Source organism: Ambystoma mexicanum, chromosome 9 (genome assembly GCF_040938575.1).
Source record: "Ambystoma mexicanum isolate Mex_15411 chromosome 9, UKY_AmexF1_1, whole genome shotgun sequence".
In the NCBI taxonomy this organism is placed as follows: domain Eukaryota; kingdom Metazoa; phylum Chordata; class Amphibia; order Caudata; family Ambystomatidae; genus Ambystoma; species Ambystoma mexicanum.
The window spans coordinates 640,807,237-640,832,227 of record NC_090931.1 but is presented as its reverse complement, the minus strand read 5'-3'; the positions used below and the strand labels follow the sequence as shown (position 1 = coordinate 640,832,227).

At 45.1% G+C, this 24,991-nt stretch overlaps 1 protein-coding gene across 1 annotated transcript in view; it reads left to right on the top strand.

The window, feature by feature from the left end:
* TSR1 (TSR1 ribosome maturation factor) overlaps positions 1–24,991 on the top strand; it is a 325,627-nt gene that overhangs the window by 101,835 nt on the left and 198,801 nt on the right. The window contains exon 4 of the mRNA XM_069615351.1: positions 8,931–9,065. Coding sequence (XP_069471452.1) covers positions 8,931–9,065 — 135 coding nt within the window. The remainder of the gene's footprint in view (positions 1–8,930; positions 9,066–24,991) is intronic.

Genomic DNA, 24,991 nt, shown 5'->3' with positions numbered 1-24,991 from the left:
TATTGCCCTATAGACTTTCTAATTTAAAATATTGTCAACAAACTCTGTATCTTCCTCTGACTCATGCATTTTAAAATGCTCTGCAGCTTTCTTTAATAAATCATTAAAGAGGAGTTGGTCATCTATAGAAGTTGCAATAGGTTCATCTGTGACATCAGGGTACTGTAGTAAATGGTCACCATGGTCTTCGTAGCCGATACCCTGGTCATCATCAGTATAAATATATGCACAATCATCCTCATCTAGATTAATTATACTGCGAGAATGTCTCAGACATTTTCTACTCTTGCTATTTTAGCAAAGGGCTCCCCTTCCCATGGAAACATTTGTTTAATGGGCGATTTTCTAAATAAAAATTAACCGAAGACACCTTGACCATGGTTTCTTTGAAACATTGTTTGTTTGGCCCATGTGCCTCTCTTTGGAGTTTCCTGTAAAGGAAGCAAAGCCCGAGATAACGTTGTCGAAGACCTGGTGCATTGTGTCAACAAATGTTTTGTAATTGTTGTAGCCAATTACTGTTCCAGCGCCCTTTTAGGCATGGCCATCTGGGAAGCCGTAGTTGTAGAGATTTTAATCGCGATAACCTATATGCTGTGTCCTTTTACTTTTTTGAGTCTTGTGCGGAACCTTGGGTTGTAGGCGCAGGTGACGTTTGATGCATCGAGCCACCAGCACTGCTAGTGCTCTTTGGTACCGTGGGCCACTTTTCAGCGTTTTCCCAAAGGTGTGTCTGGTGTACGGAAGGCATGGTATCAAACAGTAAGACAGACACACAAATGATCACAGTTCAAGGGTCTTTATTGAATTTCAATTGTGTTTTGAAAAACGCCTATCTAATCCTAAATCTAAAGATGGGAGCAAGCTACGACCATTATATAATAACAGTCCTAGTCTAGGCTGTCCAAATAAAAAGGGCCTATACTAATAAACATATTACCAATCCTTACTTCTAAATACAAATGGTGTGGGAAACAATGTTCTGCAAAAAGAAAAGTGTTCAAGAAATGACATGTCAGGACGTTCCAGCAGCTGTTGTCTTCCCTTCCCTACATTTTCAGCATGGGACAATGCGGTACACCAGTTTAGTACACTCGCTGGTTTCTCAAGCACGAGGATGCAGTTCAAAACCTCAACATCAGGGCCTTCTGTGCCAAAGTCTCTTTGCCATTCAAAGTCTCTTATTTCAGAGGGCCTGATGCAACATGACCAACATTAAAGTTGCTTTCTTCTTGGGATTTCACATTTACAAATTCTCGGGTGATTTTTTTTACATTTTTTTTTTATTTATTTTTTATTCACTGCGGGTGCCCATCTGCCACAATCGGACACACTTTAACACAAAGCTTTCAATTGATCTCCTTCTGTTAGGCTCGGACCAACTTTATCTACTTTCCCAAGCTTTCTTTACTTCAAAAATTGAAGACTTTCGACTGTGCGCAAGATTTTGCTCAACCCATCGCAGAACCACTTCGATTTACAATTAATCGTTCTAGTATTGATTCTCACTTTCACTTAAGACCGATTGAGCACCCACGAAGTGCTGGACAACTCTGTCAAAGGTATTATATCTTGCTTTGAAAGTTCAATCAATCATCAGCAGTTCATCTTTACTTGCGTCCTTTATCACACACGTTTTTAACAATGTTCGTTCCAGCGCTCGCCATACAATGTTGCTGCTTGCAACCTTGGCTTCAACACAGACCAGTCTTGTATCAGTCTCCCCAACTTACCGGCTGTATTGATTTCACTGACGCGTATTTGTTCCCTGAGCCAAGGTCTGTACCACGGTGGCTCACGCTTGGGCACAGTTATCTCCAACACACAATGCAGGAATCTTCAGCCTGTTTTCCTAGTCTTGCACTTTCTATTCTCGAGAGTTCAGGAAAGTTACTGTTCCTTGTCCAAAAGGTCAAGGGAGCTTCCCTCATTGCAATTCCCTTCCGTTTTGCCCTCTTTCTTCTCTTGTTCAGCTGCCGTATCGAAACTGCTGTTTCCTCGTGTGCTTTGCCTCGCTCAGTGTGTTCTCGTGCTCTGCCTTTTATCCTTGTGGGGAAGCTTAATGGAAGTCAGGTGTGTGTGTGTGTGTTTGATGGTCAGTAATTGCCTGACCTCGCCTGACCAATGTGTTGACAGATCAGGTATATGGCTCGGGTGTTTGTTTTCTCTCACATCGGGCTGTCGGTGTGAAAGTGTTCATGTTGTAAAGGGGGGTATAGTTCCTAAATATCCTACCTTGTAGGATTGGTTAAAGGTGTTATAGTTAATGGGATACCGCGTCTCCCCATCCAGTCTCCCACTCCCCGAAGACCCCTCACCTAGGTGATCCTCCCGCACTGGTCCACCCCCAGGAATTGCATTCAAAAGCAATGGCCGTGTCCTGGCCACCTGGATGACCTCCCAGGGGACTAGTGGGTGAGACATCTTTTGGTTTCTCACCCTGGGGGTAGTGTGCTCAATATCTTTGAATACCCCTCACCCAAGTGTTTTTATTTGTGGGTGCTCCAGTGCCAGGGGTTGTCTCCACAGCAGAGCATGAAGCCTGCTCTGCTGCTCCCTTCTGTCCTCGGCATCTGCATTGGACTCCTCTGGCAGGGTAGTCCAAATAGGTCTCAGCCTGCATGGCATAGGCCTCCCTCAATTTTGTGCAATCGTTTAACGTCTTTGTACAAAAAAGCTGCACGCGTGGCACCGACTTTCTGAATGGTCGAGGTAGATGTTGATTGAACACGTGTCTTTCCACTGGAATTTTCAGTTCCACTAGGGTAGAATTTAAAGGGAGTTCTCTCCATAACTAAGAAAAGGTCAGTGAGACAAAGTATGGTAAACAGAGACATTCTCTAAGTGTGAAGTGCCGATTTCCCCCCGGCCCCCCACTTTCCCTACTCTGAAGGCCAAAGCCTGATGTAGGCCGAAGCCTGCGAAGACACGAAGACGGTCGTCAAAGGCTTTCAGGAACCCTGGATGCTATGTCACTGAAAATCACTTGATCAGTCGAGTGAAGGCAAAATTTAGTAGTGATGGTGATATATTAAAGATTATATTAAAGAAAATGGGCCTTATTACAACCCTGGCGGTAGCCGTGCCTGTAAAACGGGCACGACTGCTGCCAGAGTTGCATTTCTTCCGGCGCCCAGAAATGGGCAATTTCCGGGTCATTACGGCCTTGCAGGACCCGGTATTTGCCCATTCCTGGGCGCCGAAACAAATTCTTCCCCATTCCCATTTGAGCCCCATAGGCTCAATGGGAATGGGGAAGCCGGATGCACAGGCACCGTTGTCAACGGTGCCTGTGAATCCGAAATCCAGTGCTCGCGGGTGCCTTTCATTCCGCCAGGTCAGACCTGGCGGAAAGAAATGCACCCGTGAGCACAACTGAGTTTGCCGGTCCAAATACAACAGTACCGGTAAACTTACCGGTACCGTTGCATCCAGACCGTCAAACTCGTAATGAGGCCCAATGTCAGGCTAGCTATAAAAGCCAGGAACTCTGCAGAATGCGACTACCTATGATGGCGGGGGGGGAAAAACAATCCGAGCACCTAGATGCATTAAGGACCATGGGTACAGTACACGTTACACGGTATGCAGTCTTTATATCAAATATTTTATATAGAATTTATCATATCTCAAATATTTTGTAACACATCTTTATAGAGAATGCATTTAGGGGTGGGGTAAAGGGTTAAAGGTTTTTTGGTAAACGGTTCGGGTGGGTTTTTACGGGTCAGAAATGGGGTTTTGGGGGGAACCTCCCCACCCCCAAAAAGTGCTTTCTCTGTAAATATTTTTGTTGTAAAATATTCGATATATGTTCATTCTTTATAAAAATGATTTGGTATAAAGACATGTAACCACGTTACACTGGGATAGCATTACAGAAACGTCCTGTCAACATCCTTTTCGATTTTCGAAATCAAGTCATGCAATACTCCACAATAACCAGTAGATGTCGGCCTACGCAAAGCATGTGATTCTAAGCAGATCGGCAAAGCTATATATCTTCTAAGTCTATGAGCTAGTAATCTCCCTGCTTTGTTAACCTGTTCAAAGCAGGCTTGTTTCAGGTGAAGCAACAGTTTCCTTGTCCACACCCCTGGCTCTCCAGGCCTCCCATTCATCCCCTGCTGTACTATGTTGTGGTCATAAGTGCTTAGCACAATGTCATGGACATGGTTCCCCCAATATAAATATGTAGTCTATCCTTAAATGAGTGTGGTACACATGCAAGCAGTGTGGGTAATATTTAAAGTTTCAATTAATGTGTCTCCAGGCATCCAGCAGAACGTGCTCTTTTATGTTAAGTTAGTTAGCTTTTATACGGCACACCTTACCACTGTAGTGGTCTTTAGCGCAGAAACCCTGTTGGTAACTGTGACCCCAGCCAGACCGTGGTTTGTGGGGTGAAAATGAAATGAGGATGGAGGTAAGCAGGAAATGGCAACAGCAGAAGAAAATCTGGGAGAGGCCAGAAGACAAAGGTGACAAGGGAGACTAACATGAGGGTTGAGTGGTAGCATTAGCTGGGGTGCACGTACCGTTGTATGGGTTTAGACCAACAAGGTCATGAAATGTGTAAGGAGCTGTCCATAATGGGCAAATCAATTATCTTGTCAGTGCAATGTATTGTAGGTTTAGTTAGAAGTAAGGTTATGGATGTATAATGGCCTAGAGATGTGCTCAAGATTTCCTGGATATAATGGAGGCTTGGAGACCGGATACTCATTTGTGTCCCTTATGGGGAGTCCTCAAGAGACCTGTTGCTACTAAGCCCGCTGACGGAACTGTTAGAGCCAAGAGTTGGCTGTGTGCTGAAAGAAAAGTTGGACCACAAAAGGCGAAATTACAGACAAACCTGCAGCCATATACTGATTGTATCCTGTGGTGGGGAGAGAATGCCACATACTGATTGTATCATGTGGCGGGGAGAGAATGAGCGTGCACCTACGTAACAGGAAGGCCTGACTTTCTCCTGTGCTCTAGGGGACAATTGGAAAATATAATGAAACTTGTGTTTCTGTGCCGTGTTCTGGCAGGTGCAGTAGATCAATACTTTGGATAGCTGGTGTTCCATCAGGTTACAGGATCTCACTGGTAGGCCATAGTGCAATATCCTTATTAGTAAACCTTACATCCTACCAATGCACAGCAAGAATGGGGTGCCATGCGAAAGATACAGAAACCACAGGAGGGAACTTCGAAACAGCTGTAGGTTCAAACCAACTAGAAACCACTCTCGTTAAAAGGAAGGGAGACACTCCCCCCGCACCCTCCCCTTTCCTCCCAAATATATCCTATTGGCAAGAGATGCCTTGTAAAGCGTGGAAAGAAATGCACGTTGCTGTCTCCCCCCATGATTAAGTGGTATAATTCATACACACACATGGATAAGGCCGATTCCTGTCAGTGAAACAGTACTACCTTTGCTGGGAATCACCCGGCCATAACAAGGAAAATCCATCCTTCCCTCTACATGCAGCCATCTGCATTATGAATGCATCTTGTGAGTACAGCGACCTCAGCTCGACAACTCACATAAATGTGTGTGAAGCCAGCAACATTGAAAAAGGCACGTTAGAAAACAATACCGGCAATAATGCAACTTGCACAATGGAAAATGAAGCTACGATCAGTGATCACTCCAGTAAAGAAAATGGAACTGCAACAATCAAAAAGATGGCTGCCTCCATAGGTTGGATCCTAGGAGAGCTTTACGTTTCTACATCTCACGCATATCCCGGGTCAGAGTAGACGATCAGCTCTTTGTAGGATACGCTGGAAGGGGTTTGGGTCAAGCTGTTACTAAGCAGACCTTGTCCAGATGGATTAACTTGACAATATCTGAATGCTACCGTCTCGCTGGTAAGGACCCTCCGGGAAGGCTTACGAGCCCATTGTAGGGGCGTGGCTGCCTCTACTGCTCTGCAGATAGGTGTTCGCATTCGTAACATTTGTGAAGCAGCCACATGGGCCTCGGTCCATACTTTTGTAAAACACTACTCCCTGGATTCTATCCATGGGCAAGATTTGGCCTTTGGCAAGGCGGTCCTATATTCTCCAATTTAATTGAGCATTCTAAAATTCTAAATTCATTTCCCACCTCCATACTTTGGTACTGCTTTGGGAGTCTGTCATAGATGTGGAATACGTCGGAGGACACAATCCCTTCGAAGAACAAGTTACTTTCCTACCTGGTAACGTTCTTTCGCTGGGATGTTCCGACGTATTCCACATCGCAGCCTCCCAGCCTGCCCCTCTACAGAATTTCTTATGCGATTGCAGCTTACGTTTCCACAAGGCTTTCTGTAGTCATACTGGCAGAAGATTGGTGCCACGCGTTCTGGGGAAAAAACAACAACTGAGGCTACGGGCGTCGTGCGTCCTACTTATAATATCCGGTGACGTCAGCTTGATGGAAGCCCTCGAGGGACAGCGTATCGACGTCATCGACGTAGGACTCTGACCCCAAATATTTTTCCAAAGCAGCACAACTGTGGTGATTACCAGTCATAGATGTGGAATACGTCGGAGGAACATCCCATCGAAAGAACGTTACCAGGTAAGTAATTTGTTCTAAGCGCCCTCATGGCAATGGGGTGGGAACATGGGAATGAAAGGCAATTATAATAACAAAGAAGAAAGAACGAGGTGGTCATACTAGGCCTTGTGAGCATTCAGAACATGCAAGTGCAGAGAGAGGGGAGGTGGGGGGGTGGGGGTGTTAAGTGCTTACGAGTACCACAAATGAACTGTTAAGTGCCAGCCAGCCAGGCAGAGATCACTTGGAAGAATGGTCTCCTGACAAAAAAAGCAATAAGTGCAGGCATGTGAGGTAGCACAGGCCCGTGGGGACCCAACGTCAAGTGCTCGAGTGGGCTTAAGCTGAAAGCTATTTGAGTGGAAAGGGGGAGAGAGGACAGGGACCAGAAGGACATATAAGGGCCCTTCTCACCAATATCAGCGACTGTGGGGTTAGCAAGGGAGGGAGAGGAGGAAGGAGGAGGTGAAAAGAGAAGTCTTGAGGAGCTTCTGAAATTTGAGGAGGTCCGTCTCAAGACTGAGAGGAAGGTGAAGGCTGTTCCAGAGGCGGGAGCCAGCCGAGGAAACCGATCGGCCACCAGCTCGCTGTTTAGAGAAGCGCATGACCTGCAGAGAGTTGGTGCCTGAGGAGCATAAAGATTTGGCGGGAGTGTCTTTGGTGAGAGCTGATTTTAGATAGCGTGGTTCCTAGTCCCAGGCAGCCTTGTGGGTGATGCAGAGGGATTTTAATTTCATCCTTGCAGCAACCGGAAGCCAGTGGAGAGATTTTAGGGCTGGAGAGATGCAGTCCCTGGGCTTGAGGCCAAGGATAAGTCTTGCAGCCCTGTTCTGGATAAGATGGAGGAGTTGTAGAGAGGAAGAAGATAGATTGAGGAAGAGGCTGTTGCAGTAGTCCAGCCTAGAGAGTACCAGAGCTCTGGAGACATTGAGCTTAAGGGGGAAAGTGACGAAAGGAAGGATTTCTTTAGGGAGATGGAGTTGAAAGTGGGCCTTCTTCACCAGGCCTTGGATGTGAAGGAGGGAGGAAGGAGAGAGGAGTCGAAGATGACAGTAAGATTTCTGGCTTCAGGAGAAGGGGGAGCCCATAGTGGGTGGCCAGAGTAAGGGGAACAAAGGAGCAGGAGTCCCAATGGGGAGGATCTCAGTCTTGCTGGCGTTGAGGCAGAGATCATTGGAGGCACACCAGGACTGGATGGCAGTTTGGTAGTTTGAAGAAGAGTTGCGTGTCTGCATAAGTCTTTCAGCACCATGGCAGCACCTCCCCAACTTCTGTGCTTAGTCTCGCATGAATCTTGTGTAGATGGCCTGCCTGTGTCTTATCTTTAGGGCTGCCAGCCACCACTCCATAATCTGACAGTTATGCAGTGTCCTCACCAGCAGGGCACAATGGGTCACCCATGCATCTCGGGGGTGCTTCTTATAAATGACCGATCAGCCTAGGCCAACCGGGCCCACCCTTGGCTTTAGTACTGGAGGTCCAATGTTGATCTTTATAGTCCGCCCATATCATCCAGGCCTCTTTGTCATGCAGATCTTATTGTGTGGCCTTAGATGTCAATCTTTCCCCTAATGTATTCCCCTGCCGGCTCTCCTTGTGCACCACCAACCTTTATCAGTGATTTTTGCAGGGCATTTTGAATATTTGGGGGTAAGGACTCCCTTTTATCACTGAGCCTCAGACACTTTACGGCCATCTTGATTGAACTATGCAGTGCTCCCTTGATGAGTATTTCTTATCCCAAGGTTAATTCAACAGGAGTTGGGTACCTAACCTGGCTGCAGCGCATTACTACTTTTGTGTTGAAGAGCGTCATCATTTCAGATCGTACGAAGCAGAAATCTGGTTGCGTCATTTGGATCTGTATACTTGCCCAGTTCTGCGGCTGCCTTGCCCCCTATTTGCCAGGTTCCTTGCTTACTCCTACACTCCTGCCATCTTGCTTGCCTTTTCGCTCAGTTTTGCAATTCCTCTTCCCTTAACCCTGTCACTGTTGCATGCTCTCTGCCCACTGCCTTTTTCTTAGATAGCCCACCTGTCCCCCAAGTCAATTGCTCCCCAACCTTGGGTTCTTCTTTTTTTAATCGATTCATTTGAGTTCCCAATGCCATGTGGAAGAAGGATGCACGCAAGTGCCTCATGTGGGAACACAATGTATACCCTGTGGTGATTGTCCAGCACACAATGTTTTGTGAGGCTGTTGACCCTATCCTTTGCACTTATGGTAGAGTGCTGGTTGAATGTCAGGCTTTCCTCCAATGCTAGACCATCTTGTTGGATAATGCATCACTGTCCTGAGCTAGTATGCCCATACTGCTTCATAAAATAACCCTGGGTTTGCTGGCAGAAGGCAAATGTTAACATTTCTTGCTTTTGATTTATCTTCCTTAAGGTAACTTTTACGAGCTATTGGATTTGGCGAAAGTGGCAGACACCCTCTTGTTCATGCTGGATCCTAACGAAGGCTGGGACAGTTATGGAGACTACTGCCTTTCCTGCCTCTTTGCACAGGGGCTACCTAGCTATGGTAAGTTGGATACCTCTTGTGGTTGATATTGCCAACATGGCAGTGGGTGCCACTGGATGTTATACCCTTTGAAAGAAGGGTAGTGTTGAGTCGTCTCTGATATTGATGAATTAATTTCTATACAAAACAAGTAGTGCTTCATTCACTCATTTGCAGGGTTATCTAATCGCCCGTGTCATGAAAGATCTCCCAGGTGTAGGTTGCTGTGAAACCATTGTTTAACAGAAAATGGGCCATGTGTTTTAGTACATGGGACGGTAGGCGCGCCTTTGTGAGGAAGCCCTGTGAGAAAGGGCTGTCTGTGGCTGTCTAGGGCGGGATAGGTGGGATGTTGTAAACACTTCAGGCTGCTCTGAAAGGCAAGTTTTGTCATTGTAGATGACTATAATCTCTTTTCTAGTGAAGCTTTGTTTGTTGATTCTGCATCAGGGTAAAGCTATTCATTTCTCCTTTATGTAATTGCTGGCCGTATGTTTCATTTAAAGTTGAAGACTGAAATGTCTGTTTAATAGCTTTCAGGCTCGTCAAGGTTGAGTGGATCCGAAAGCACTCGTGAGTTTGTTGTTTTAAGACTGCGTGTGCTGGAAATCTCCTTAGCCTGAAGTGATATTACGACGTGCTGGAGTTGATTTAGAAAGTTTACATAAAAAGGAAATTAATGATATTGGTGACAATTTAAAATTCATTTGTGCCGTGTTTTGTTGACAACTTCTTACAGAGAGAATTTCTGCTCTGGCAGGCAAGAGCATGAATCGCTTTACTTTAAGGTCAGGTATGTCAGCAAACCTGACTTTACATACAAACGCAGACACAAATCTGAGTATGCAACTTTACTTTTCAAAAGCACACACACCCATACAAAAACGTACATACAGTAGACAAAATGGAAAGCTAAATGTAGGAAAAAATAAAAAACGGTCTATGTCGGTTGATAATGACATTAGGTCATATTATAGTAAAGAAGCTCCCCTTGAAAAGCAAATCAATGATGGATTGGCAAAACGATCCAAAGTGTCGAAAATAGATGCACGAATGGATGCTGAAATTGCAGCAATGCAATGTTATAATCCAAAGGTTATCACCCTTGCTCAATGGAATTGGAGGGTAAACGTTGTGATAAAGGCACTCCCCATTCTTCTGGAGCTAGCAACCAGGAAAGTTTACCACCACCCATGCTATGCTCAATTGCAGCACAACATATATTACGGAAAACGTATCATGAAATGCGCATTATGGGACAGGTTGATGAAGAGACATTGTCATTTATGAATCAAAGTGGCAACTCAGGCTAAAATGAAGAAATTATTTATGTACACTCGAATACGGGTGATTTGATGCAGGTGAACCACTTATCCCTCATTAACAGTTCATGTGGCCCCAACTCATTTAGACCTAATGAGTGTGATACTGAGGCCCAATTGCGACTGATGAATCATTTAGTATCTAACTCACTAGAGTCATTTGAAGACCTGGAGTGTGAGGGGTATGTGCACTCATTGTCCTTTATTCCCCCCACCCCACGTTTGATGGCTGTGAAGTTAATGTCTCCACTCGTAAATGATGCTCCTATAACTCTGCTACCTGGTAAGGAGCATCAAGCAAAAATTTCACAAGACAGACACACCTTAATGTCAATGAATGTGGCCCTATTATCCCTGGCAAAACTATGAGACACTAGATCAAAAAATCAACTACCAAACAATCTTATTATCACAGTTGTTTAACCAGAGTGTCACATCTGCAGAAGCTATACCGGCCTTAGATAAAGGTTATGAAATTTTCTGCCACTGTAAACAAAATAATGTTGGCACTCACCGTTGTAATAGCCGATATTAGTGATGAAGTTGTTCCACAACCAAACACAGATATGAATGCTGGTTCACATATTGCCAAAGACATAGAATCAGCATCAATACGATTGACAGCTGTGTCTAAGAACACAAAAGGTGTTGACAATTCTGACAGATATGGTGTATTGTTGGGGGGCAAAAATTATGTATGCAAACCAAATGCATTTTCCGTGTTCGCCAAAGAAAACACCATAAATGGGGAAACAAATGATTCTCGTGCTAAATCAAAGGGGAAAGTGAAAATAATGTTGGCAACCCAAAAGAAATCGAAAGAAGGATAAAAGTCTAGACGATTTTTAAAAATTCTAAGCGCATCACACGAAAAGATTAAGGCGCAATCAAAGCAGAATAATTGTAAAAAGACACCATCAATCATTGTTTGTGGGGAAATTCCTACCGCTATGGCTTATAAACTGCTAGATGATTTGGTTGCTGCCTCAATTCAAACTAGTATACAGGTGGAAACTGCACCACAAGTTACGCTAGTAACGAAGGAAGTGATTAATGCGTTTAACGGGACTCCACCAACTGCATCCAATACATCTACAGATGCATTATCTGCTCAGATGCAAGGTGAAATAAACAAAGCAGTAGCACGCTACATGGCAGCAGCGGCTGGGGGTCTGAGTGCAATTCCTGCAGCCATCACCACCTTCCGTAATGCCTGTAGTTAAACGGTCTATTGTTGAACCGAATGCACTTGAAATAAACATGCCGCTGTTTTCACATGTAATTCAAAGAAATGCATGTGCGATGAACCAGGGACAGAAAAAGGAACTTGGTGATAAAAATAAGTCTGCTCTAAATACACAACAGAAACACGAGTGCCATCACCAATTCATTATTGAATGTCGCCAACACCCCTTTATGAAATTTGACCTGAATAGATCTAGTATCTTAAACATCTGCAAAGAACTTCCACAATTACATAACATTAAGTCAGCCGATGTGGATATGGTTGACTTCTTGGATGACAATGATCTTTGTAAGTCCCGTCTATATATCCACTCAACAGTGCTGGCTGAAATATTGTGGAGTGGTAAATCTGCCCTTTATGATATTGGATTTAATATTTCAAGAAACTAATATGTTAGTACAGGTGGAGATCCCAAGGCAGCCAAAAAGAGTTTACGCATCTATGGGTCAAGTAGTACAAGTGCAAGCATGGGTGAACAAGGGAATAACTGTGATAGCTTTAGTCGAGCATAACAACTCGCAGGTTTAGAATCAATTCGGCTAGTTTCCTGGAATACTCGTGGATTCCATAATTTTGTCAATTCTAGTGAAAAAACACTTCATGAGTTTGATATAATAGTGCTCCAGGAAACATGGCTCCTTGATCCTCCTGTTTGGGATGGCTTTGAGATTTTGCTGTTGCCTGCTATATCTCAAGAGAGGACGTCCCATGGCGGGATTAATGATGGCAATCAAGAAATCAAAACATTTTGTGGCTACTTCATGTACGTCTCCGAGTCCTTACATCCAGGTTGTTAAATTGATAAAAAATCACTATGTTTTGATGATTATCAAAATATACTGGGGGCGAGTGCATTTAAAGCCAGATTTATTTTTTAATTACATGGATGTGGTACTTGACAATTTGGCATTACAAGGCAATATTGATTATGTTCTCATTGTGGGTGATTTAAATCTGCATTTAATACCAGAAACAGGTAGGAGGTGTAACCAGGATGAACAGCAATGGTGTTCACTCATGGATGAAAGACACTATTTCATGGCGAATGGCGCAATTGAAGGGGATATCCCAGCCAAATACACATGGGGCCGAGATCAATCACGGGCCATTATTGACTACATTTATACAAATCATGCTTTTTTGAATATAATTAAATCACTGAAGGTCAAACCTAGTGATAGAAGTGATCACAGACAGCTGTGTTTTAACCTGGGAGTGTGGAGTTTATTACAAAACATGCCTCAGAAAGAGAGGTATAAAGGGCATGTAGAAGCAAACAATGCAAGAAATTGACTTAGGTGGTCTGATAGAACACTATCGGAATTGGATAAAGCTTTAACAAATGGGGATGGAAAGTGTTGTGTTATGCATGCAAAAATGTGTACAAGTGAAATCAGCATCTCAGGGATGTAACTATAAACACCAGCATGTGTTTGATGTGGTAGTCAAGGCAAAGAAAACTGAACTAAGATGGCATATAAGACAAGCAAAACATCTGCCAATATGTGAAAGGGCCCTCAAAATAAAAAGACCTAAAATGACCTATAAAAATTGGCAGAGGGGGAGAAAATCGCTTTGTTTCCAACAAGACAGTGAGCACATGCTTCGGAAAATTGTGGGAAAATAAACTGCTGATATATGGGGTCTACTGAATATAGCCACATATAAAGGACAGGCCTCAGTCCAAATAAATTCCATCTCTGAACGCAAATGGTGCGAATACTATCAGAGTATGTTTCAGTGCCCGCTATCTGGCATGGTTTTCTCTACTAAAAGAGATTGCCCTAACATAGTACAATATTCACATGAGGACTTGCTATATTACATCACAAAATTAAACATGTCTCGTGCTATTGGGCCAGATGGCCTGGACAACAAAACATTAAAAGAACATCCAGAAAAATGGGCTGCGATTTGAAGTAAAATCTTCACACACGTAATCAGGCGAGGTGAAATACCATCTTCATGGAAGAAATCCATATTGATTCCATTGTTTAAAAAAGGGAGCAGAACGGACCCGAGTGCATATAGACCAATAGCTCTATTAGATTGTCCGGGGAAAATTTTTGCTCGCCTGGTCCTGAGAGACTTCAATGCTTGGCTCTCCGAAAAAAAACATAAGAGATGCATTTCAAACTGGGTTCTTGGCAGGTCTTGGCACTAGCATCAATCTAATCATACTAAATGCAATCGTAGCCAAACATCAACATATAAAGCAACCACTTTATATTGCATTTGTTGATTTTTGCACCTCTTTTGATGCCGTTATAAGAGAACTTTTGTTTAGTAAATTGATGACTCAAGATTGCCCATGGTACATCCTAAAATGGTTGATTGAATTCCATACTGAAACATCTATACAAATCCGATTGGATAGAGAGGGCCTGTTGTCGGGTCCAATCACATCATCAAGAGGGCTGAAGCAGGGATGTATACTTGCTTCAGCCCTCTTTAATTTTTTCATATCGGATTTAGGAATGGGGTTTTTGAATTGTGTAACCGATTCATCTAAATTGGGCAATCAGGTCGTAAAATGGCTGCTTTATGCGGATGACCTCCTCTTAATGTCCAAATCACCCATGGGCCTGAATAACATGCTCCAAGCCTTGGAAAAGTATGCCCATAACAACCAAATTACAATGAATGTTAAGAAGACCCAAATAATACAATTTGGCAAAAGGAATCATCGTAAATGCACCATGGCTTGGCGTATAGACAATAATAGAGTTGAGGTAGTAAGTTATATCTATCTTGGTGTAAATATTAACAACGATAATCGAGATCTCCCTTATGAAATGAGCTTACAAAGGAAAGTAAACACACTTATTTCTCAAGCGCAAATTATAAATGGAAGATTCTTTAAATTTACTATCCAGCCATTACTGGTCTTTTACAAACAGAAAGTCTCACCCATTTTACTGTATGGTGTTGTTCCAAAATGTGGGTGGTCTCACTTTTTTTGTCTCAAGTTGGAAGCTAGGTATTGGAGAACTCTGCTGAAGCTGCCATCTTCTGTGCCAATGCCATTAATTAGACATGAACTTGGTTTGATCTCATTAAATGCCGGGTATAAATGGAAAGTGTGTGCCTTATACAGAAAATGTTTATCAGGAAAAAATGCTAGTGGGTTTTTGAGAATATATGCATTCATCGACTGACACATTTATGGAAAGTTGGAGATCTAAGGCGCAGGAATTTTTAAGTGCTGCTGATATAACGGAGGAATTGCTTGTACAGAATCCTGATCGTGCTAAAACTAAATTATGGCAAAATGATTGGATCTCCACCAGAGAATCATGTGGTCCATATAAAACATTTAATAGCAAATCCATTCATGATTAAAAAAAACTATGGATTAACAGAACAAGACCTTCTGAAGTCCCCCAATCCGCGGCATCGCTTAGATCTTCTGCGCCTCAGACTCAATTTATGGAAAACCAGGAAATCGCAATAAGATGGTACCCACAAGATCAAATTAAAATTATGTGTCGATTTTGCGGGAAAGCAATATAAACATTAGAACATATCATTAGTGAATGCGTTAACCTATTATCCCTACGCATTAAGTATTTTAAAAGTTTGTTTCATTCCTCAATGTGTATGGATGCTAAGGATTTATGGCAGCATGTTTATCACCTTCATTCAAAATCCATTGGATATGCAACAGCAATTTTTTTATCTGTATTCAATTTAGATATTGATCTTGATTATATAAACTTGCTCACGTTTAATGTAATTAATGGTCTGGAAGAGGATAGTTTAAATATGTGACTCATGTTTCTGTTTTCTTAATTTTACTTTTTACTTTTTATTCTAATATTAATTGTAATGTATGTAGAAATAAGTTTTAATTGTAAAATTAATTGTATTATGTAAATTCTGTTGCAAGGTTGAACATTTCAGCTGAATCAATAAAAAAAAAAAACTGTAAAAGGTTTATAGCTGCCAAAGAGGAGGGAGAAGCTACCTATGGACCCCGAATAGTGGGAAGGCAGATGCAATGGTGATGTAGAACATTCCATGGGTAGAACTTTGAGCCAAGGAAAGAGGATGCTCTGTTTAGCTACTGTGGTGTGAAACTATTGGGGCATAATTTCATTTTCGGGATAATGTTATCTAACTTTGTGGGTCCCCCAAAACTTAAGCTGTTTCCATGTTTTATTTGCCTTTCTTTATGTGACTAGACGGACATCTACTGAAGCCCCTGTGTTACTGCAACCGTTTTTGTTAGGTGCTGCTCTTAGAATCCGATATTGCTGCCTGGGCAGGTGTCCGCCCATTTTAATCCCAGGATGATTCTAACATGGTGTTGAAGAGTAGGCTGGTGGCAGATGAAATTTAGTTTTGGCTACACCAGGGTGGTAGCCATTTTACCACATTAGTAGCCCAATGCACTTTCATGGTAGAAATTGTGTCATAAATGTTAATTAAAAGAAAATCCCCCTCCTTGCCATTTTGTTTTGTGCCCTCTCCATCAGTGTGTGTACCATGTGGCATGGGCAAAATGGCAGGTTTTGCTGAAGTAGGTTAATTGACAAAGGTGCAATCCATTTTGGTTTAGAAAATGGAAACTGGCTCCGAGTTGCACAGGTAACACAAACTACGTCCTGTGTGTTATTTGTTAGGGCAAAATAAATGGAACTCTACCCCCACCTTTGAGAGACGCCCTCTTTTTTAAATATTTGTTTACTTTCCTTTTTTCTCCCTCCCAGTTACAGGAATGATAAAGGGTGACAACATGTACTACTAAGTCCTACCCATCTTCCTGTCTGTTTTGGATCAAAATGTCTCTGGTTAATTTAGCTTTCTGGGGCACTTGATCAAAGCGCAGGTCTCCCTTTAAGTTTGTGGTGAGAACATACTTCTGTCTCCCTCAAATCACATAATTCGCCACTCTGAAAGGAGGTCCCCCAGCAGGGGTTGCCTACTGTAAATAGTTGCCCCAGACATTCCATTCACTGCCCTTCATACAGAGGGGTGGGAACTAACTTCAAGTTGACACATCAGAGGTTTTAGTGTCCTGCCCACTTATGTCACTTCTGCGCTCAGGCCTATCGCAGGCCTGTTTCAATTAACTCCTCGGTATGCACGGTCACCAGCAGAACTTCAGACAATAGAGGACAGATCCATGGGGTCTTTGATATTTTAAATAGGCTGGCCATGGACAAAGGGAAGGTATTGCCTTCCCCTTTCCTGAGATGCTTTGATGTACCCGTGGCTGTCACAATCCAGCTAAATGTGACCGGGAGGATTGCGCCTGTAAGCTGTCCCCAAAATGTGTGCAGATTAGCCCCACAGTTTGAGGTTGGTCTCCCATCATTCATTTTAATTACAAAACGTCAAAGCTCAGGCGAGCGCACACTCCCTGTGCGGATTGTATCAATCCTCACATGGTGCCTGTAATGTAAGACCGAATGTTACCAATGTCCTCCTGAAGCAAATGATAAAAACAGAAAATGTGTACTACAAAATTTATGTTTGTAATGGAAATAAAGACAAATACTCCTAAATACTTATTCTTTTTCCATATGTTTAATAAAAATTGGTGCTTAAAAGCCTCCACCTTCCTCTCCCAACTACCACCCCTCAACACCCAAATGTTCTTTTTGGCTCGGTTGCTTCCAGAAGGTAAGAAGAAATCCATTATGCCCTTAATTCTAAGTATAATCAGCCCCCGTGCGTGCAATCTCACTCTCCTTGCCGTTCCCAAGCCAGGCCCGGTCCCTCAAACCCTGACACTTGGGTGTCTAAAAATGAGCGTTAATTACCACCTACCTCTCCCAAACTAAACCTCCCCCGTCACCTAGGGGTCCCTAACTTGATACTTGATCACCGTCCGCCTTCTGCGAAGCCTAAAACCTCTCCCGATAGCTAGGTGTCCAAGTCTTGACCACTGCCTGCCTTTGAGGAACCTAGACCCACCTGCTGCTGTCCAAGGATCAGGAATCGAGCTGTTCAATCATCGCTTGGTTCACGCCGAAACCTACATCCCTTCGGACATCTGATATCCTATTCCCAAGAGTACAACTCATTGTAAACCACCTGCAAAACCTAGGCTCGCCATCTCTTACTTCCCACCCATCTGGATATTATCAGTACCTGCCATAATTTAATCCTAATCCCACCCCCAGATTCCCCGAACAACCGAACAAAAGAAGAGTGGACCCAAGAAGAGAATTGGATGCCAACCTCCTTAGCCCTACATAACAAGAACAGAGGGGCACTATCAATACCCACCTCAAATTACAAGAGATGACAAAGCAATAGAAGGCAGCTACTCAGTTATCAATCTTACAGACCGATTCAACGACGAAGCCGCCTTCACAGAACTTCAACCAATCGGATTCAACATAAAAGCACCCCAACTGAACACCCACAAATCAAAACCGGGAACAACAAATAAACCAAATCGCACCAAAAAGATCCACCGCAATCTAATTAACGCAAGATCAATGTCAAAACATACCTCTGAAATCTACCACCTTGTAAGTGTCCGCGGCATCAACACCCATTTCGTAACTGAAACATGGCTAGATAACCACTACAAGATCGGCTATCAACAAATCCCAGAACAAACCTGAAATTCATACTGGTATACAGACCACCAACGTATGATGCAGCCTTCGTAGAAGCAATCACCAACCTAGCTATCGAGCACAACCATCGAGCATAACCACCTGATTATCCTTGGAGACTTCAACATCTGGTTCGATGAAGAAACCACAACCTCACAAAAATCTCTTACCAGCCAACTAACAACGATGAAACTACATCAGCTGGTTAACCCTTTAAGTGCCACTGACGAGCCGGCTCGTCGGTGGCAAGCGCTCCAGGTTGCCACTGACGAGCCGGCTCGTCGGTTTAGGCACTCTGTTTTGCTCGCGAGCAAAACTGTAATCCAACCCCCGGGCTATGTGAGGGGGAGGTCCCCCCTCACTGCCAGAGGGCTGGATTACCTTCAGTTTCACGTCGGCGTGCGTAACGTACGTCGGCGTGAAACAAAGTAAATTCCCCGCAGCAGCCATTTTCAGCTGCTGCAGGGAAGAGAGAAGGTAAGAGACCTTTTTGTTTCGCCTCGATCTCCAGCTGTATTTCAAGCCGGAGATCGAGGTGGTTATCGTTGGAAAGGGGAGATCCTCCCCTTTCCAACGATACCCATTGTGTGACATTGCAGCCCGCGGATCGGGCGCAGGGCGCACGATCCGCGGGCAGCAATGCCACCTTGTTTCAGTACAGATCCGTTTGTGACGCGGGGGAGGGGGGCGTGCTTACTAGGTAAGCGGCTCCCTTCCCCCCCCCGTGGCCCCAAAGCATGGGATGGGGCCACGGCGCCAGAGACCCCTTTGGGCAGATGATCACTGCCCCAGGGGTGAAAACAAAAAAAAAATCGAGGGATGGGGGGAGGTGGGAGGGGGTTTGGGGCCCACTAGACCACCAGGCATATGACAAAAAGTGGTGTCCCTGGAAAGGGGAGGTTCTCCCCTTTCCAAGGACACCACTGATATGACGCATTGCTGGTCACGGATCAGCACTGATCCGTGACCAGCAACCCACTGGACCACCATTGATTTGTTTGTGAGTTGGGGGGGGGGATTGCTTCAAGTAAGCAGCCCTCTTCCCCCTCCCCCCCTGGCCCCTAAAGCATGGGGGCACATGCACATGAACCCTGGGGGTAGATGGCTGACCATCTCCCCCCAGGGAATGTAAAAAATAAAAATAAAAATGATGGGAAAAGGGGGTAGGAGGGGGGAGGGGGTAGGGGGAAGGGCGAAGGGGGTAGGGGTGGGGCGCCACTAGCCACCATGGATGTTTTACTCATTGAAAGGGGGGCTGCCCCCCCAACTGAAGTAGAAAGGGGGGCACCCCTTGTAACCCTCCCTGGGGGCAGATATCTGCTCCTAGGAAGGGGCATCTGACCCCAGGGAGGGATGCAGGAGGTGGGGTCTCCCCTATCTGACGCCAGGGAGGGATGTATGAGGTGGGGACCTCCATTTGGGGTGGGGGGAAAGAGTGCCCCCCCCCCCCGTTGCAGTACAACATTCGCTGCCAATTCAGGGTGCCCCTCAGCCCTCCTAAAAAGCAGCCTACGATTTTGTATTTTTTTTGTTTACCCAAGTTCACTTGACGCAGATGGCCACATTAGTGTGCCAATCTGGCCCCAGGGTGCCCAAACCCTACTGCCCCACCTTTGGTGGTGGCCCTCTCCCCCCCGACCTCAAATGGCTGGGGGGGACACCTCATGCAGCCCTCCCTGAACCTCCTAGGAAAGACTGCATGATGTGCCCCCCCCCCTCCGTTCGGTGTGGGCGAGGAGAGGGCCACCACAAAAGGTGGGGCAGGACCCCAATAGATGGGGCAGTAGGGTTTGGGCACCCTGGGGGCAGAATGGCACACTAATGTGGCCATCTGCGCCAAGCGAACTTGGGTAAACAAAACAAAAAAAATCCAAAATCGTAGGCTGCATTTTAGGGGGGGGGGGGCTGAGAGCCACCCTAAAATGGCAGCAAATGTTGTACTGCAACGGGGGGTGGCACTCACCCCCCCCTCAAATGGAGGGCCCCACCTCATGCAACCCTCCCTGGGGGCAGATATCTGCTCCTAGGAAGGGGCATCTGCCCCCAGGGAGGGCTGAATGAGATGCCCCCGCCTGCATTTGGTGTGGGGGGTAGAGGGTCACCCCCCATTATATTAGAAAATTACATGGCGGTTTAGGGTGCCCCTGAGCCCGCCCTAGAGTGTAGTGTACCGTTTTCCATTTGTTTCTTTGTTTACGAAACTTGCCTTGGCGCAGAGGGTCACATTGGTGTGCCACTCTGGCGCCGGGGTGCCCAAACCTTACTGTCCCACCCACTTAGGGGGCCTGTCCCACCATTTTTGGGGGCCCGCCCCCCCCCCCAAATGAAGGGCGGTGTACCTCACGCAGCCGTTTGTAGGAGGCCCAGGGAGGCATGCATGAGGTGCCCCTGCCACCCATTTGGGGTGAGGGGGGAGAGGGCCCCCAAAAATGGTGGGACAGGCCCCCCAGTGGGTGGGGCAGTAAGGTTTGGCCACCCCAAGGCCAGATTGGCACATCAATGTGTCTCTGCACCAAGGGGAGTTGGGTTACCAAAGGAAAAAAGTGAAAATGGTGGAACGCTTTTTAGGGGGGCGGTGGGGCACCCCAAAGGGTCGGGGAATTTTCTAATGGGATGGGGTGTTGACCCCACCCGCAATGGAGTGGGTGCCATGTCATGCAGCCCTCCCTGGGACCAGATATCTGCTCCTAGGAACGGACGCCTGAGCCCAGGGAGGAGTGCAGGACAGGCCCCCCCCCCCTTATCTGCCCCTGGTGAGGGCTACATGAGTTGGGCCGCCCCTCCAATTGGGGTGGGGGTGGATTCCCACGGGTGTCCTCTTTTGGGAAATGCATGGGGTTCCCCGTTTTCCTTGCTGGCTTCAACACCCTAGGCCCAAATCTGTAGGTTGCCCACATGAACAAAATGGTCAGTTGCGAAAGGCTTGGGGTTCCCAGTGGGTTACCCTTTTCCTTTTGCACCCCCGGTAGGTGAACCCACACATGTGAGGTACCGTTTTCATCGGGACACGTGTGGGGATGTGGGAACGTAGGCCATGTGTTGTTGGCAGTGTGTTTCGGTGGGTGGCCAGAGCGAAATGTCTGAGAATTGTCTTCATTTCCAGCCAATTTCAGAGACATTTCCCTGTGTCCACTCACCGAAACACGTCGCCAACAACAGATGTCATACCTTCCCGCGTTCCCACAGGTGTCCCGGCGAAAAAGGTACCTCACATGTGTGGGTGCACCTACCGGGGGCGGAAAAGGGTAACCCGCCGGTAACCCCAAGCCTTTCGCCACTGACCATTTTGTTCATGTGGGCAACCTACAGATTTGGGCCGAGGGTGTCGAAGCCAGCAAGGAAAACGGGGAACCCCATGCATTTCCCAAAAGAGGACCCCCGTGGGAATGCACAGAGGTCTGACTTGCGCGAAGCGGCCCAGAATTTATTACCCAGAACCCCAGACAAAGTGAACATTGTGTTTTTTCCCCACCAAATATCAAACTTTGTCGGGGATTGTGGCTAATAAAAACTGGGGCAATTTGCGCAAGGCAGACCTCTGTGGATTCCCACGGGTGTCCTCTTGTGGGAAATGCATGGGGTTCCCTGTTTTCCCCAGTGGCTTGTACACCCGAGGCCCATATCTGTATTTTGTGCCGGTCGTCAAATTCCGGTCAGAAAACAGACTTGGGGTTACTTGTGTTTTAGGCTTTCCCCTTGGCGGCCAGGTAGGTGCACCCACACATGTGAGATACCGTTTTCATCGGGACACCTGTGGGAACGCGCGATGGTAGGCCATGTGTTGTGTTTGTGTGGTTTTCATAACGTTTTGACCCATTTGCTGGTGGCCTTTGTCACACAACCCTTTCATTTCCCAAATGTAACCTACATTTAGTCGCTGCTTTAGGCACCATTCACTTTTGTAACCTGCACAAGTCACCTACCCTTGAAAAGGTCTGCCTGTGCTCTTTCAAAAAATGTATGCTTGCCGTTCCTCACCACATTGGTTTTCCCGATTTACACATGCTAAGTGCGTCTGTTCAGGCCGTGAGCGTAAAACTCTTGTGTACCATGGCTCAGTGTTTAGCTTGTGGTATTGCTTGTTTTGTAAAACACTACAAAAAATGTGTGTTCTCCTAACTGCAAGAGTCGGGGGAATGTAGTGGAGCATTGCTTTTCTCAAAATTCATAGAAACAATTGCCGTACCAAGCCAACCATGTCCAACACATACCTTTTTTTCAGTAATTTTCCCGCTTTTCCCCCAATCTATGGCAGTTTCCCCTACCTAGTTGTTGCCTGACCTACGCAAATCACCCCTTCCAAAACTTGGAATGGTGTCTACTTTTCAGAAATACTTGCCTTTCTGTCTTCCAATTCGGCTTTCCTACCCTTTTCTTCCATTCCGTCCATGCATGTCCAATTGGCAAAAATGGCCAAAATCGCCTACCTCTCACAAAACGGTTGATAACCACATCAAAATAATTTTCATTCGTTTCCACTCAACCTGTTCTTGAAAGCCAGGAAATTGGGGAATTCAGCAGAGCAAACCATTCGTTCCTAGCTCTTACAAGGGAAAAACCACAGGCTTCTTTGTACATCATTTTATTGGCATTTCTTTTTAAAAACCCAAAATTTTTGCCCTTTTTGCTTATTTCCCCCTACAGCAACCTAGGATTCCGTTACGACCGTCTACATGTGGGAAAAAAAGGAACGAAATTTGGCCGAGATACCTCATGTAACAAAAAAGTTACAAGCCATTGAATGGCCACATACCGAAATCACCAAAAAAGGCCCTGGCACTGGGGAGAAATCCCCATGGCACTTATGGGGTTAAAGGGGAAGGTCATATACTGGACGCAATCTTCGACAACAGAAAACTAATTACCACTGCGGCACCAACTCAGATCCTCTGCAGGGACTACCTCATCATCCCCTTCGTAATCACACTGCCTTCCCCAATAACCAAGAAACGAGAAAAGCTACTGATCATCATGAAAAGAAACCAGAGAACCATCAACTCCAACTTAACGGAACTACTAGAGATCACCAAACCACAAGCAACAACTATGGATGAAGTGGACCTAGAGACTAAAATACTTCACAACTGGATCACCACAACAGTTGACTAGATCGCCAAAGAAAAACCTTTCAATCCATCCCGCAAGAGAGAAACTGCAAAATGGTTCACGCCACGACTAGGCGCCATGAAAAGGAAAAAAATTCAAACTAGGACTAGAATGGAGGATCAATAAAGACTGCGGAAAAAAATTCAAACTTCAACAACATACCCGGTCATACAAAAAAGAAATACAAAAAGCAAAAAGGAAATACTAAAACAGAATCCTCAAAGCACCAAACACCCAAAAAGAACTATTTAAAATCATAAACTAAATTTAAAAAAAACACCCGGCTGAAACAACGCTCCAATACCATCGAAGAAACTATGCAGTGACCTTGCAGACCATTTTAAAAATAAAATCGTAACCATCCAACAGACCATACAAAACAGACCATGCAACCACAACACTGAAGACACCCGCCGATGCAAGGAACACCGGAACAAATTCCGAAACTTCCCGCACATATCAGTGGAGACTTTCATCAAACTGGTAAATCAAAGCAACAATTCAGGCTCCCATACGGATCCCTGACCCCCTGACATCTACAAATCAATCCTGTCACAAGGAACACCAATGGAATATTACAGAAACGCCCTCAACCAATCGATCACAACAGGAAGAGTGACGCAATCCCTCAAATCGGCATACATCAAACCGCTCTCAAGGATACAGCAGGAATCGTAGAGGACCTCTCCAGTTACAGATCCATCTCCAACATCCCCTATCCAGCCAAATTCCTGGAAACACACCTATATAGAAAAACCCAAGAATTAATGGAAGAACACTGCCTATTAAACCATGCACGAGTAGGTTTCAGACCAATGAGAGGAACAGAAACAGCAGTGATCTCAATTTGGGATGATCTAAAGGCAAACGCAGACTCAAACAACAGCACCACCCTGATACTTTTACACCTCTCTGCAGCGTTTGGCACAGTTTATCACCACAACATCCTCATGACACTGGAAGAATTCAGAATCACTGACAATGCCTTACTATGGATCAGATCCTTCCTAACAAATAGAGAGAAATCTGGATGAAACCTTTCATATCAAGCCTAAGAGAATCGTCGTGCGGAGTCCCACAAGGATCATCCTTCTCACCACTACTATTCAACATCTACCTGTCTCAACTAATTAAAATCATCTGCCTATATGTTGGGAGCCAGAGTGTGACATGTGCAGTACCAGTGAAAATATCTATACCGCAAAGAATCATGGAAGTAAGGTTCCCATTGAGAAAACCATATATGCACTCAAGAATATATGATGGCCATTTCAACAAATCCCAGAGGAAGTGGGGAAAAAACGAGCCAGAAAGAAGATTGGTGATGTCATACAGAGGAGAGCTGACGCACCCAGAAGAAGAGGCTGAAGAGTATAGACATTCTATAGAAGCAAAGGAGGAGGTGTTAAAGATTCACAACATTTCGGGCTCGATGAAGATGCTTGTGCTACAGAAATATTGAAGAATATAACAAGTCATTTCACAATTGTACAGATGCAGTAACTCAGACAAAGTATTCTTGAGGCTGGCTCTGTAGTAAATAGAATGCAGCGATGCGCTAATGTATTTGCATAGGAATGTATGGACAATAGATGTACCACAACGCACTTTAGCAGAGTCTGGACCCCGTGAAGCGAAAGGTGTTTTCAGCATGGCGCAGTTGGAAAATTAGCTAATGCTTGGCTGGCTCGGCACCAA